At 50.5% G+C, this 16,498-nt stretch overlaps 1 protein-coding gene across 2 annotated transcripts in view; it reads right to left on the bottom strand.

Annotated features, from left to right (window-relative positions):
• PLPP4 (phospholipid phosphatase 4) overlaps positions 1 to 4,320 on the bottom strand; it is a 116,303-nt gene extending 111,983 nt beyond the window's left edge. The window contains exon 1 of one of the 2 annotated variants that reach the window (XM_032313731.1): positions 3,787 to 4,320. In XM_032313731.1, the coding sequence (XP_032169622.1) occupies positions 3,787 to 3,842 (56 nt within the window). In that variant the 5' untranslated portion in view covers positions 3,843 to 4,320. The remainder of the gene's footprint in view (positions 1 to 3,786) is intronic. The other variant, XM_032313727.1, reaches the window with a different exon arrangement.
• Between the last annotated feature and the right edge of the window lie 12,178 nt (positions 4,321 to 16,498).

The raw sequence follows: 16,498 nt of genomic DNA, 5'->3' as shown, positions 1-16,498 counted from the left end.
AGCCCTTTCCACACATCATTCCAGGGCATTCATTTGCTTCCCCGGAGACAACGGGTTGTAGAAGGAGACGGCTTCTAGAATGCGGGTCCCCTTTGCTCTAGTCCCGGAAGCCTGGTGCTGGACCCATTCCCTAACAGTGGCCGGCAGCCCAGGGACACGGGGCCGACCGCCTGTTCAGACCCAGACTACACCTCCTGCCACTGAGTCTCTTCGGCCAAGCTACCTACCCTTTGTAAACGTTGGTTACCTGTAAAGTGGGGAGAACATCTCAAGCGCAATGAGACCAGAGAAATCCCACAGAACGCCTTTTGCACAATAAACCCAAGTGCCCCTCACAGGCAGTTATTTTTTCTGGAGCAGTAGAGTGAGGTGATGGAGTGTCCCGATGACACAGAGGAGCACCTTTAGATCTCAGAGCTGCCCTTCTTAGCTCTGTGCCCGGGGCGGGTCCTCAGTCTGCGCTTCGACCTCTGCATGCATGAGCACAGCTGCCAATGTACCCTTCCATCGGGCATGTACAAGGCTTCGGTGGTACGTGTGACTGGCTTCATGACCGCCTGGCACATACTAAGTCTTCAATCAACAGCACTTACGTGCCAGTGAGGGCAGTGGGGGGAGGTAATATACTCCAGTCCTAGGGCACCTGCCTGCGGGGCGGCTGGCTGACCTCCTCGGATCCACACCATGCTGGCTCAGCAAGGTCCCGGGCCGGCTTCACATGTCCACCAAAGCTCCCAGGATCTCTGCTGGAGTCTTGGGTGGCAGCAGGACAGAGGCAGCCCCCTGGAGCTCCTGCTCGCTGCTCCGCCCACGGTCCACAAGAAAGAGCAAAGGGGTCTCCACGCCAGCTTCCGAGCACTAAATGCAGCCTCAAAGCTACGTTATACTTTGATTTTTCCTAAACACTGGGGTCCTCTAACCAATTTATTTCCTGTTAGGTTAAGCTTTATGTGCCAGCCCTGCTTTGCAGTACCCGTTCCTAGTTTTCTTCCAGTGGCATGAATTTCTTAGGCAGGGCTGCCCAAAAGGCAGTGTGCACCTCTTGGATGATCTATGGGGTTTTCCTGGAGAGCATTCTCTTGGGACCCTGAATCACCGAACCTCAGCACTACACCTGGTCTAGAGACAGAGAACTGGTTCCCTAAGGAAAAAGAAAAAGCATATAGCCATATAACATATAACCTACAACCCAAGGGTCCAAAGCTGCATTTCATTAGAGCTAACTTTGCACTCCTAGGAGCAGGTGGGCATCAGCTGGTGGGATCCTGCTCTCACTCAGAGCAAATATAATCCAAGAACAAGTGTGTGCACAGGTGCTATTCCCCTAGAGGCACGAGTTAGCAGAGAAGCAAGGTATCTTTCCCCCAAAAGATGATTCTCTTAACCTGAGAAATAGGGGACCTACGCCAAGCAGGAGCAGATAATGAATTTCTCAGCAGCAGCGAAAGTAGATGCAGCTTGCCCAGAAATTTCTCCACCTACTCAGGTGAGGGCCTGCTACCGAGATCACCACCTTCACGAGCGGAGTTGGGTACAAACCTTGGAATCTTGCCATCAGACCAGCACTGGCAAAAGGAACAATAAAACTTCCTCCAAAAGTCAACCTCTGTCACCTCACCAGAGCTTATCTAAGAAAACAAAGGGTCATCTGTATCTGTGAGCGTCCAGTCTGTCCTTCCGACGGTGGCTATCGACTCGATGATAACAGCATCTAAACATCCAAGATTCCCACCCACCCAGGGAGTCTCCCACTGACACCACAGCTGGTCTTCGCAGGTCAAAGAGCCACACGTTGGACACACTGTTAATATATCCAATTGATATGAAATCAGGGAATCATCCAAAAACACCATCAATGCCCAGGTGTTTCCCTTTGGGTGAGAGCAGATCCCCATTAATTAATAAAAGGGGAAGTTTGGAAAAAAGAATATAAACTGCCTGCCTGATTTTTACATAACATTCTTTGAGGAAGCAAAAAGCATGTAAAACAATAATTATCACATCTTCAAATCCACGACACAGACCATCATCTATTTGTAAACAGCTCATGAATGTTTTCGGGAATACGTGAAGGGAAATCTGTAAACAATATAAATATTTGCACACCATCGTGTCTTTTTTTAATCTGACAATTCCCAGCAACAGTCAAACCAGGCAACCTGCAAGCCTACCTCACTTTATTTTAGCATCACTCACACACACACTCCCCAAATAAATGCTAAATCCTACCGTGTACAGAACACTGTTTTATCATTTCTATCATATAATAATTTAATGGGATTTAGCCTAGCTGCCAACTGGAAACTGTCCCCATCTGATCACACGCTATCACTAGTTTTAATATCTATTCCAAAGGTAGAAAAATCGAGGAGAAGGGAAAAGTGTTTTTTGTTTTGTTTTGTTGTTGTTTTCCCAACTGCATCAATACCCAACTGAAATTCTCATTCCTTTTTCCCACTGAATAACAGCAGTGTTTGGTCAGAAGCTGGGAGAGGGGGCCTGTCCGCATCTGGGGGAACTCACCATCCTTTAGGATGCTGTGAATAAATACTCTGGATGAATTTGATCCCTAGGAAAGGAAAACATGCAAGAAAGGGTCTTTCTTTCCATGTGTATACCCTGGGCTGCAGGAACAGAAGTCAACTCACAGCCTCCCACTTGCCATCAATGACTCCAGATTGGGGCAGGAATCCAGAGAGGGGCCTCCTGTTTGGAACCGCTGCCTGGGCTTTTCAAAAGAAGACAGCGAGTCCAGAAAGTTCATGCAACTTTAATATTTACAGCGCTGTCAGAAAACAACCATGGGCAGATGGGAAAAGAGAACCTGACCAGCTAATGGAGGGTCAGGTGCAGGTGCGGCCCCTCTGTCACAAGAGATCAAAGGGACTGTGGAGTGGGTCTGAGCTGATGAGGCGTGATCAGGGTTTGCAGCTGAAAGGCAGAGACACGACCGCTCCCAGCCGCTTGGGCCCGGGAGGCCAGTCGTAGCGGGTCCCTGGGGCGCCCTGGGGTTCAGACATCTCTGAAAGAGTCTGTGCCAGGGCCCCCTCCTCTTTCCAAGATCGCTATTTCCAGGTACCAGCCGCTCGGAGACAGGAGGGGCATTTCGCTGCTGTCCCCAAGAGCCCCCGCCTGCACCCGAAGCGGACAACGGCTCCGCACTGAGCTCAGGGCATAGGGAGCCGGTGGCTCGGGCTGCGGCCCCCGACTTCCGGAGCCCCCGCAGCAACAGTTTTCCAGCCGGAGAACTACCGCAAACGTCTCCTTGGAAAACGCTCACCTGAACCCTGGGGCACCAAAGCCAGGCACAGGTTAGGAGGCGGAGTCCGGCCCCGGGCAGAGCGAGGGGCTATAGAAGAAGGGCCAGGAGGAAGGACTGCAAACGTCGGGCTCCGAAGATCGCACCCAAGGAGAAACTTCCCGAGGGCGCGAGCGGGGTTGCGCGCCCGCTTCCAGGGGAGCAGCCCCGATTCCCCGGGCAGCTGGTGCGCAGCCCGCGACCCGCGCCGGCGAGGGGACCGAGCGGCGGCCGGTCCCGCTCCCTGGCGCGGTGGGGGTGGCGGGAGCGTGTCTTAGCCCGGCTTACTCGGGTCCTCCGCGGCCCGGATCCCAGAAAGGGGATCATGAGGGTCCCGTAGGACACATACCGGCACTGGGCGGGGAGGACCCCTCGAATCCAGGCCCCGAGGGGACGCGGTGGCGCAAACCAAAGTTGGGGCGCAGAGATGCTCGGTCCGTGGGTCCCCGCGCCCGCGCGCTCCCGCCCGGCGGCGCGCCACTACTTACACGAAGACCCCGAAGAGCAGGGCTCGGACCCCGATCTCGATGGCCAGCTCCCGCATGGTGCGGCCGGAGCAGCTCCCGGGGCGGCGGCGGCGGTGGTGCTCTCGGCGGCTCTCGCAGCTCGACCGGCGCGGGCTCGCCAGACCCCGGGCGGCGAGGGAGGCGCGCTCCAGGCCGCGGGCGGGGGCGGGAGGCGGGAGGCGGGCGCCGGGCGGGGGCGGGCAGGGCGCTGGGGAGGGCTCAGCCCAAACCACCAGCCGCCGCGGGCCCCGGGGCTCGCGGACGCCGCGTCCGCCGCTCCCCGCCCCGCAGCCCGGCGCCGAGCTGGGGGCGCCCTGGGGACTCCCCGCGCCCTGGCGCCGAGCGCCGCCTCCGCGCCCTGGTCGGAGCAGTGCGCCCGCGGCCCGGGGATGGGAGGGGAAGCCCGGGGAAGCCCCGCTGCCACCGCGGCGGCCGCCGCCTCCCCTGCGCGCTCCCCGGCTCCCCCGCCAGTGGGCGGCCCCTGCGCTCGGCTCCCGGGGCAGCGCGCTCGCTGGGTCCCCGCCTGCGGCTGCTCTGCGGCTCCAGGCTCGGCTTCCGACTCCCGCTCTCCGGCCCCGGGCTCCCGGCTACCGCCCGCACGTGGGCAGATGGGAGAGGCGCGCCAGGGGACTCCGGCCCAGGAAGCCCCGGCACCCTGCTGAACAGAGCTCCCTCCCTCCCGCTTTTTGCTCTCCCTACTCCTTTCCGACCTGAAATTCGTTTTTTTTCCCCCCTTCCCTAGGAAGTTCCCCTGAGAAGACTCGCAGCTTCGTTTTGCCTCAGAACTGCCAGCCAGGCTCCACGCCCTGGCACACGGATTGGGGACAAAGGTGAGCCTGGCTCCTCGCCAAGCCACCAGCACCAGGCAGCCCCTGGGACGAGTTCTTCCGACCCCCACCCTCAGCATCTTTCACAGCCGCTGCGCTCTGTGAAAATCAAAAAAGAGACTGGCACATTCCCTGCCCACGACAGGCCATCCGGGTCGCTAGTCGCTGACACAGCATTCAGTCCTGAGCACCTGAGGCAGCTGAGGCTGCAGGTTAGACCCGGAGCGTTATCCTTGGGGTTCATAGTCAAAGGCCAGACCCATCACCCCTGGCTGGTGGCCTGGAGTCACTGCCTCAAGCCAGAGCCCAGAGGGAATTTGGCTTTATTTTCCCATCACCTGTCATGATTAAGTGTATTTCCTTAGGTTTACTAATTTAAACCAAATGGACACTCAAGATGCAAAGTTCAAACTAACCATTAATTTGTCCCTGGGGAGACCAGATTTCATGAGTTTTAGGAGAGACCTAGCCAGGAATTTGTGAGCAGGAGAAATGGATTAGAGGGTTGTCCCTGGGAATGAGGAGCCGTATCTCAGTCTTGCACAAAAGGGGGAATAGGTAGGGAGAAAGAAGACCTTCCAAGGAGGGTTCTTGCATCAGCAAAGGACAGACAGACCCTACCTCCAAGGGGATGACAGACCCAAGCAAGTACCTAAGCCCAGACATCTCAGGGTCTAGGGACAGAGAAGCAGGCAGAGGAAAAGCAATCCCAGTTCTGTGTGGAGGGGACTTCATATCAAGACCGCAGGCAGGAACTGCATCTGATTTGCCCATCACTGGATACCCAAGGCCTGGCACACTGTTCTTGGTGAGTCTTCGGTGAATAAATGAATGAATGCACTATATGCCTCATCTGAGGTGTCAGGTATGGGGGGAGTGAGAAGAACTTGGAGGGAGGAGGTGCGGTCCTGTCTCCTCTGTGTCTTGGGCCCGGCAACGTCCTGGATACAATTGGAATCCCATCGGTTGGCAAAATGATGTAGGAGATGCCCTAGTCAACCCAGTAAACTCTGATGACCCAGAACGGAGACTGGCAGGTGGCCGTGCTCCAGGAGAGGATACTAACAAGAGTCCATGTTATTAAACATCAGCCAAGTGCAGCTGGTGCAATGCTGAGTGCTAGGTGCTAAAAATCATAATCCCTATCCTCCTCAAGAAGATCGGGAGCCAAAGAGTCATGAAGAAATGCCAAGGAACTATGCAAACCAGTCTTACCAAGTCCAAAGTAGTGCTTCAGAAAACTGGATCACTCAGAGGTCAGAAGTTAAGAGTCATTCCTTTGGTCTGAGACAGTCAGGGACCTAGCCTTGTAGAGGACAGTTGGTTCTTGTAAGCAGAGTAGGATAACACTAAAGGAGGAGATCCTGGGTGAGGGCAAGAGTGTAGGTGCAGAAGGTTGGAAGGAGTTTGGAGGGCACAGTCAGTCCCCCTCCCTGGCGGAGCAGAGGGGCAAAGTGAGGGTAGGCTCATGGTGCAGAGTTAGTGGTAGTGTGCTGCTCACCGGAGTCCATCACCAAGATCACAGAATTCGAATCATTGTGCCACATTCTCTTTATCATTTGTGTTTGTATTTGAGACGCCTACAGAGGAGTTTGAAAGGCAAGTGATCTCACTGCTGTAGTCATTAAGAAGTGACTTTGAGGGCATCTGGGTGGCTCAGTGGGTTAAGCCTCTGCCTTCAGCTCATGTCATGATCTCAGGGTCCTGGGATCAAGTCCTGCATCAGGCTCTTTGGTCGGCGGGGAGCCTGCTTCCCCCTCTCTGTCTCTCTGCCTGCCTCTCTGCCTACTGTGATATCTCTCTGTGTCAAATAAACAAATAAAATCTTTAAAAAAAAAAAAAAAAAGAAGTGACTTTGAAACACACGCATCTAAAGAGGTGAGCAGTTCAGCCTCCTATCTGATGCCTGACTCTTTTCTATTGGTTCTTCCCACCTGTCCGTTCCAGCCGCACTGTACTGGCTTCCATCGCAGGTTCCTAGGTAGTTGGTAGTTTCAAGTTGGCTGTAAGAATCCCAGTGTTACATGCTCTCAGGATCAAATCTGGTGGGAACGACCTTGACCTTGACCCCAGCGCTCCCAGCAAAAGTGTCACCAACGGTCATTGGCACCACCCCACCTGAAGCAATCATAGTGGCCAGGGAATCATGATGGAGGGATGGCCTCAAGTCTGGGTCACAGGCTCAATCCCAAAGCTAGGAGTGGAAACTTCACACTAAGCCCCTGAGCTGGAATGGAACAGGTGGGCAACACGCAGGGACTGATACTTTGGAGTAGGGAAATTGATGTGGAGCAAAGCAACAATGGCCAGCACGCCCCCTTCCATGCCAGACACAGGCAGACTGAAGACCGCTCACATGCCCCATGAGTTCCCATCTACGTCCAGGATCTTGCACCAGTGAATGAGTTATCCTGGGTACACCTGCCTTTGTCAATACAGATTTGCAGGACTGCCTTTAATCAAAGCCCTGATGTCACCTGAGGCTTGTCCTCTGCCACCCAGTCTCTTCCTCCCCTCCTTCCGTACTCCCATCAGCAGCTCTGTCATCTGCCCCAAGGATCTCCTTTTTCATTTACCAAAGCTGGCTTCAAGGGAAAGTTCTAGCCTTCTTCAATATATAAGCCAGGATCCAACACATTGTGGGCTATGCCTCATGGAAGAATTTATAATTTAAGGAAGGCCATTCTTAAAGGGCAGGCAGGTTCTCTCTCCAGTGAAAGGCGACTGAAGATGACATTCTTGGTGTCCTACATCCCACAGAGCAGGCAGCCACTTCCATGGGTTTGGAGGTGGTTGGCTCCAGCAGCCATACAGCTGTGGCTGCATGCCAAATACTAGAGCTCTCCAGAACTGCCATGTTGCCACCCCAGCAGATAAATGAACTGACAAGGGAGAGAAGAAATGAAAGCAGGTCAGATAATATAGCAATCCAGCCAAAGCAGCCGGGTACCAGCTTAGCAGCTCCTTCTGGGTCTTCCTACGACTCCCATGGAATGTGATGGACCCTGGATAAGAGCTTCCAGCACTCTCGGAGATTCAAGCAGTCTTAGAGTCTCACTCGATCATAAGAAATAACATGAACATGTCTATCCGTTGCCTAGACATAGTGAGGACCATAACTGCCATGCCTGAGCCTGATCTTTGAAAAATCACATCAGGATGTAAACACTCAAATGACCACTGCTTCTGCCCCTACCCCCCACCCCCAATGCTTTTGTGACCACATACATTTTCAAAGTGCCACTCTGGGGAAACCTCTCATGCTTTATATTGAGCTTCTGAGCATGTCAAGAAAGTCCCCGTCATCCCTCCATAACCCTGCTTCTGCTCTTGGATATTTGCTTAATCCTCAAATGGTATCGTGCAGTACGATAATCCCATATTGGCCAGACTTTCAGCTATTTCCAAAATCCAAAGCCACCTTTGGAGAACACAACTTTGCAAAAATGTCTTATAACCTCATTTCCATAAGTTACACTTTGTATCTCAATGACAGCTACCTAACCGCTCTAAGAGTGTGACATGGCTCGGGCAGCCAGCACGGTGACCCTCAGCTTTGGAGACCCACAGATCTGGGCTTTCCACTGTGGCTGCCTGGTACAGACTTGCTGACGTGCCTAAAACACCAAGGAGCCAGGAGGAATTTCAGGAGAGGTAATCAAGTTCAACCTGGTCCATGAATGTCTTCCTTAAGAGTTACTAAGTATCTGTCTTCTTGAACACCTCCAGGGATGTAGAACTCACTCACCACTCATTCCATTTCTGGAGAGATCTGGTATTGTTTGTTGGAGGAGAAACAGCCTATATCCATAGGTCCAAATGGTAGTTTATGGACCACATGGAGTGAATTTAACGCCTATTCCTTTACATTACAACAGCCCTTTAATTATTCTACAACTGGAAAGAGAGATGGAGACCCAGAGATGGGGTGGAGTGAATGAGAGGAGAGACAGAGAAAGGTAAAGAGAGACAGAGAAGCTTCTCTTTTCCAAACTAAATATTCTCAGTTCCTTCACCTTTTCAAGTCGTAATATTTATAAGACCTTTGAGGATTTAGCTCTATAGATTTAACACTGAAGTGTATTAAGCCAAATTCTACCTAATGAAAGAAAACTTTCCTGCTTCCAGGAAAGATATAAAGCACACTGAAAATGATTTTAACCCCTCATGTCTTTAGACTAGTTGTAATTCCGTCTAAGGAGAAAAATGTGTGAACTAATGATGTTTTCAGAGGAAAAAATATTCCTTTACTTCTTAAAAGTTGTTAAGTTAAGAAGTTTCTTTCCTAGCAGGATTTTGTCCGTTATTTTCAAATTCATCGTGTGAAAAGTCAGGATATCACTGCCTTTACTTCATCCAAAGACAACCCTCTGTGTGGGATCCCCCTGCAGGATTCTCGCTGACAAAGATGCTGTGGCACAAACTGGGATCCTGAGATATTAATGCAAAAAAACAAATAGAAGATCAAGAAGCCTACACACCTAGGACAGAGTTGGTCCTGCTCCCTTGCTTCCACCCGGGGAGTCAGGGTCAGGGCCAGGGGCACGACCTGAACTCCAGTCTGTCCTTCATAGTCACGCCCCTTTGATGACATGCAGCTGCATCTTGGTTGAAATCGTCTCGTGGTTTTGATTTGTATTTCTGCGATAGCGAGTAATGTTGAACACCTTCCCATGCATGTTTGCACCATTCTGCCATCTTCTTTGGGGAAGAACCTATGCACGTCTTTTGCCAATTTTTAAAAATTGGGTTTTCACTTGTGGTTATTGATGTGAAGCAACTTTCAATATATTCTGAACATTAGTCCCCTGTTAGTTACGCCCTTACAAATATATTCTCTCCATCTGTGCCTTAACTTTGCATTTTCTTAACAGTACCTTCTGCAAAGCACATATTAGTAATCACTGATGGAGCCCAATTTATCGATTTCCTCTTTTATGGTTGTTACTTTTGTGTCCCAAGACATCTCTGCCTACTCCACATCTGTGAAGATTTTCTCCTATGTTCTCTTCTAGAAGCTTTGTGATATTAGCTTTTATATTTAGGTCTATAATCTGCCTTGAATTAATTTTTTGCACATGCCATGAAGTAGAGCTGAGGTTCCTCTTCTCCTTAGGACATTCAGTGGCTCCCTCCTCACATGGAAAGAATACTATCTTTGCACAATGGATGGCCTTGGCGGCTTTGTCGAGAAGTGGCGATTTGCGTGGGCTCCCCTTGATTCTTTTCATTTCCCCACCCATCTCTTCGGGGTCCTGCTCTGCGCTAGCCAAGCCCAAGGGATGTGCACAAATGTTCATAGCAGATTGACTCACTCTAACCAAACACTGAGAACAATGCACCTGCTCATTAGCAAGAGAATGGATAAATTACGGTGTGTTCACGCAATGGACTACTCACTATTCACTGATAAAAATGAAGGAGCTACTGATACATGCAAATACAGGAATCAATCTCAAAGGCATAATTTTGAGCAAAAGAAACCAGACATGAAAGAGAGCATACCATATGATTCCATTTATAAGAGCTTCTAGAACACGCAAAACTGGGCCCTGGCAATAGAAGCAAACTGGTGTTTATCTCTATGTAGAGGCAAGAAAGTGGCACGAGGGGAATTTGCAGGTCTTAGAAATAGTCTGTACTTCACTGAGATGCTGGGTACAAGGGAGCACACATTCGTCAGCCTTCATCCAACTGTGCACTTTCAATCTGTGCATGTATTTCATCGTGTGTACGTTACGACTCGGTTTTTATTTTCTTTTCTTTTCTTTTCTTTTCTTTTCTTTTCTTTTTTTTTTTTAAGAGGAAGAACAAAAGAAAACCAATAGGTCAGAGGATACGGAGGAAATACTCAGTGGGATCCATCAAGCAAACCGGGACAACTCCTTCATTCATCCGAGTATCCTGCCTGCTGCGGGGTCGGATACTTTCAGCAGAACCCGGGGCACCTGGGTGGCTCAGTGGGTTAAGCCTCTGCCTTTGGCTCAGGTCATGGTCTCCAGGTCCTGGGATGGAGCCCCGCATAGTGCTCTCTGCTCAGCAGGGAGCCTGCTTCCTTCTCTCTCTCTGCCTGCCTCTCTGCCTACATGTGATGTCTCTCTGTCAAATAAATAAAATCTTAAAAAAACAAAACAAAACAAAAAACGCCATGGTGGTCTCTCGAAGACCAAAACTGTAGTGTTGCTTCTAGGAAATATTGGGAAGCTGCATCGATGCACCTTGCACGGAGGCACACCGATCGTAGTAGAAGTTGTTGCCCCCACCGCTGACCTGATCGTACCGGTAAGCTTGGTATTTCCTGCCATTCCTTTGGGGAAAACTCTTCATTATTTTTCATTATGTTCAATTAGCCAGCATATAGTACAGCACTAGTTTTTGTCATAGTGTTCAATGATTCACTGGTTGCATGTCACACCCAGTGCTCACCCCAACACCTGCCCTCCTTAATACCCATCACCCGGTTACCCCATCCCCCACCCTCCTCCCTTCTGTAACCTTCATTTGTTTCTTGGGTCTTTCCAAGCTCCTAGCCCTGATATCCAGAAATCTTCCTGCTGGTATCGTCACGGGCTGGCCGCCTTTCTACCTTCAGAGGAAGGCATGGACGGCTCCACGCCACGTCACCTTCATCCTCTCGTGTCAAGGGAAAGCACCCTATTCACCCTGTTCGGTCCTTTTCCCTCCGCACCACCTCTGCCTTGAGAGTGTTGCAAAAACAGGCACCCCGGGAAAGAGAAGTGCTCCCCTTTATGAGCAGGAGCTCCAGGCCATAACCACTCTCCTAGGAATGGCGTCAGCTGTGGCGCCCAGTCAGCCAGGGCTGGGGGAGGAGGTGTCCACACAGGATGCCTGCGGAGGTAGGCAGGGTCTCTGACCCTTATCAGTCCTTGCTGAAGGTTGTCATTTCACCTTCTAGCTGGACTCATGCAGCAATGAGGGTTTTCTTCTTCAAAGACCCCCTTTTGGGGACGCCTGTGTGGCTCGGTTGGTTAAATGTCTGCCTTCAGCTCAGATCATGATCAAGGTTCTGGGATCAAGCCCCATGTTGGGCTCCCTGCTCAGCCTCTCCCTCTGGCCCTTATCCCTGCTTGTGAGTTCGCTTCTTCTCTCTCAAATGAATAAATAAAATCTTAAAAAAAAAAACCAAAACAAAGATCCACTTTTGAAGAGCAAATTCTCCCAAGTGAACTCACACCTTAGGCTGAACAAAGATGTCTTCTCCTTATCAGTCTGCTGTTTACAGCACCCTGCCCCATGCATGGACTCCTGGGACCCTCAGCACCAGCTCCTGTGGGAGATGTTTCATTGTTGTTATTGTTAGAGCCACTTTTTTTTTTTTTTTTTTTTGAAGATGAAACTCAGGCAGTTGCATGACCCACCCAGACCACTGAGACAGGGAGGCACAGAGTAGAAGCCCGGGGCAAGCTTTCCCATAAGAGGTCAGTGCCCTTCGCCGCAGGACATGCCCCTGGCCCGCACTCTCCAGTGCGGGGAGTGGACCTGGAACCCAGGACCAGTGCCCGGGGAAGGGAGGAAGGGTGCGTGGGTTGGGGGATGGGGGCGTAGGTAGCAGGGATTGATGACAGGAAGGAAGGGGTGACCAGTTCCGCGTTCACTTGCCCCACAGGTTGGCTTATCTGTTCTCTGAGAACCTTTTGTATGCCAGGTTCTCAGAATATCCTTGTAGCTAAAACTACTTCAAGTCTTCAAGGCCAGCAGATGAATCAATTATGATTTCTCTAGAAGTGATTGATAGGAAACCCCACTCAAGTGGACCCAGACGATAGTATCCAGAGGGGAACTCTGCGATCAGGCTCAGCTTGATCAGGAACTCAAACAACAGATGAAGCCTCAGTGTCTCTGGCACGATCACTCAGAGCTACTGTTCTATTCTCTATCCTCAGATTCTTCTCTCCTGCGGCTCCAGCTTACAGCCTCTCAGCTTCAAGTTCAGCAGAGATAAAAGAGAAAGTGTGTGTGTGTGTGTGTTTGTGTGTCTCAATAGCTCCCGCAAAAATCCTCACATTGGCTCTGATGGGACCAGTGTGGGTCACATGACCATTGTGGCTAAAGATCTGGGGTGTAATTGGGCTAATTAGGATAACTCTGGGTCATAGACCCATCTCTCAAGCCAAAAGGACTGAAAGTGGAAAAGGAGTAAAGCCTTAAGCTAAAGTCCATTCCTTTGGGTGAACAGATATTGGGAAGGCAAATTTCAAATGCCCACCACACAAGAAGCCCACCACATAGATCTCACTGGAAGATGGTCATCATTAGCACAGGACTGTTCTTCCACTCCCTTGAAAAATAACTGGCACAGCGTAGCTTCTCCATAAGTATCAGTATTTGTCGTGTGGAGTGACATATAAGTGAATGCAGCTTCAAGCATCAGGGGAATCTGCTAACTACGGTATTACATGATTTTGTCTTACTCGTCTCTTCCTTCAGCCAACCCAGATTTAAGGGAAGAGTTGGGTCTATGACTACACCCAGCAGCTACACCTATCTCACCTGTCTGAACATCCATTTGCCCCTTGAGCTTAAAGGAGACAACATGGTATTTTCTGTCATGGTATAGGTGACATCAATGAGTTTCATAAAGATATAGATAGATAGATAGATAGATAGATATGCCCTTCATATATATCAGAGTGCATTTGGGAACCCAGCTTCTAAAAACTTCTTCCCACTCTCTATTCTCCCTCAAAGAAATTAAGGAGAGTCTATGGTAGGGAGAAAATACGTTTACAACTGTGATGGATGGACAGACAGACATGTCAACACAGTGGTCCCAAACAGCATGGGCCTCGGGATTTCCAGAGCTATGGCCCTGTATCTGTACAGTCTTTTCAGACATAGAACCCAAAACTACTTCCTTCCTGAGAGTAAGGTCTGTCTGCCTTATTTGACGTTCTGCCAACTTCTCCACAGGTGACTCCCGAAGCTAGAAAGTTCCCTAATCATGATATATGTGTAATGTTGGGATTGAAGTGATACATGAAACTCCCATAAATTGTTTGTAAAGTTTGGAATATGTGTTTCTTTTCCTATGAGGCTACAGCATTTTTATCTCTCAGAAAGCTGGCATCTTGCCATCACAGGGATGCCGAGAACGAAGCTAACATGGAGGAAAGCAGAGGTAAGATTTGGAAGAACCAAGCACCTCCACCATCTTACGAGGTCTCAAGACAAGCTCTGCCTAACATGGCTAACACTTGGACTTCCCACTCTATGTGGGGCCATCACCTTCCTGGTTTTGTTTATGACAGCTTTATTGGGATTTTTTTTTTTCTGTCATTGAGACCTGATTGAATCTTTATACCCCATCACAGTGTGATGCCATGTGCCAAGGACCACTGGGGGATATGTGGAGACATAGACGGTAGACAGGCCACCAGGATTCCATTAGGAAAGCAAGATCAACACCCACAAAGCAAGAAGCTAATGACTGGGACCTACATTAAATGGTACACACGGGGGAAAAGCATTGAAAGTGGTTATTCTGTCCATCCACGAGTCATAGAATAAAATCCCACTCCAGAGTGACTCCATCCCCCCATGGCCTCTAGTGATCATGTGCGTGATCAGGAATGGTCCGTGCAGGAAAGCAGAAGAGACTGATGTCACCAGCCCGAAGCTGGCCCCTACCCATTTTACCTGAACGTCATCTCCTTATTCAATTCACAGGTCTGTTTTCTAACTTTCCAGGACACAAGATGTTCTGACACTTGAGTAATAAGTGATATTCACAAGATGTTTTCCCCTTCTCCATGCAAAGGATGCTAATGAAAATGGGTGCCATGTCTCCCCTCTTCCCAACCTTTGTCCAAGTGGCAAGGTGACAGCCCTCCCTGCTCGTCAAGTTCCTCATCGTTAGATCTAAACACTGACAACATCTTTAATATACACGGGGAAAAACAACAGGGAGAGGCCCACAACCCAGAAGACTTGCTCTGGTTTTGTCCTGGTAAGCAGAAACAGGCCTATGAAAGACCAAGTTCCCAGCTGTGTCACCAGGTAGGGCAGCTTGAGGGTCCTGTAATCACTAAGAGTCATCTCCAAAGCAGGGCCCTTGGGGACGGGGTGGCCACGGGGTTTTGGCCAGCACCAGTGACCGCTGCCCTGGTGTTTCTATTGCAAACACTCACAGTCCCAAAGACTTACTGGCAATAGACAAAAATTGGGGGAGGTTGGACCTCTATGGGAGAAAGATGCTATAGATTCTACATATCAAATGGCTTGTTTTAAAAAAAAAAAAAGGAAAGAGAAGAGGATTGCACATGATTCTTCCCAGTTTTTACCGAGTCCTACCTGCATGACTTCAACAAAAAAGACACGCTGTTCCCAGGGGAACAGCCTTTTTTTCATTTGTGCCATTTTCAGCCTTTCCTCATTTGTGCCATTAGGAACAATTAATAAATTCACAGAGGGAAAGAGAATAGGACACGCTTTGCAATGAGGCCCATCAGGGACGTGGTTTTGACAAAGCCTTGGAATGGGACAGACCTGGGTTTGAAGCTCAGCTCTGTCCCTCCTTCACTGTGTGACCTTGGGCAAGTGACCTGACCTCTCTGTGCTGCGGTCTTTATAAAATGATTGTGGTCATTACAGCCGCCTCTTGCAGCCTTTGGGGCACCGGGTGAGAAGAAGCACGTAGGTGCTGAGCACAGCGCGGGGCTCGTGGCCAGTGCTGGGAGAACGGAGCGGCGTTTGCTGTGGATGGAAGGAGGCAGGGCTGCCGTCTCCGCAGGCCGCCGGCCCAAGTGTGAGCGTCTCAAACCCGCCTCCGCTTCATGGGCTGCAGTCAAATGGGTGTGGGTTTAAAATAAGTTTTAACCACTTTCAAGGCTGCAATAAGAAAGTACACACACCTGCCTGAGTCACATGCTACATCTTAACACACCCTGGGCTCCTGGGGGGGCTCAGTGGGTTAAGCCGTGTGCGCCTTTGTGTCTGGTCATGATCTTGAGGGTTCTGGGACAGAGCCCCGTGACACTGGGCTCCCTGCTCAATGGAGACCCTGCTTCTCCCTCTCCCTCTGCCCCCTCCACCTTGCCCATGTTCTCTCTCATGCGTATTCTCGTTCTTTCAAATCTTAGAAAAAATAAAATAAATCTTAACACATTGGAGAAAACCAGTGTGTGAACTGCTGCAGCCACATAAGCTCATTTTCATGCAAACTTTGGTGAAAACCCCGTCTTCCATCTGACCTGCGCAGGCAGGTGTCAGGGACTAGGAGTGCTGCACCCTGTGCTGGTTGTTTTACAAATTCTGGCCTCTGCACATTCCTTTGCACCAAATGCACCAATGAGGACACCACTGTCTGCCCCGTGCGTGCCCTGGTCACTTGGCAGCAGTCAGCTGGGCAGTGACAGGTGAATGCACAGGCATTCCCACCATGCAAACTGGACAGACATCTCATCAAGGTAACCCTTGATGAGTAGGTTTCTCATTTTCCAGAAGGTTTCACCCCTTCTTGCTTGACTAAGACTTCTGGAGTGCAAGTGGTATTGGTTCCAAACCTCCGGGTCTTCCCACTGAAACCTGAAACTGGCCCCCACTCCTTGGAGGGCAGGACGAGCAGGAAGGAAGAGGCAGCACGTTTGAGAAGCAAAGGAACTTACATGCCAGCCGTGTCTCGGGAGCTGGGAGAGGAGAAGCTCTCCAGACCGGCCCGCCAGAATCTTAAAAGTTTACCCAGAGGCCCAAACTGAGCTCAGTCACATGTGCCTTTTCTCTCAAGGTTGTGTTCTTGAAAATGGGCCCCACTGGGAGGGCAGCATGCAGAACGCACCTTCCAACGACAGGAGAGGGGATGAGGAGCCTTCTCGATGTCCTGCTCTCCGGCGAACCTGAGGTCACATCCT

This window comes from Mustela erminea, chromosome 14 (genome assembly GCF_009829155.1).
Source record: "Mustela erminea isolate mMusErm1 chromosome 14, mMusErm1.Pri, whole genome shotgun sequence".
Lineage (NCBI taxonomy): Eukaryota > Metazoa > Chordata > Mammalia > Carnivora > Mustelidae > Mustela > Mustela erminea.
This window is presented reverse-complemented; position numbering and strand designations above follow the sequence as displayed.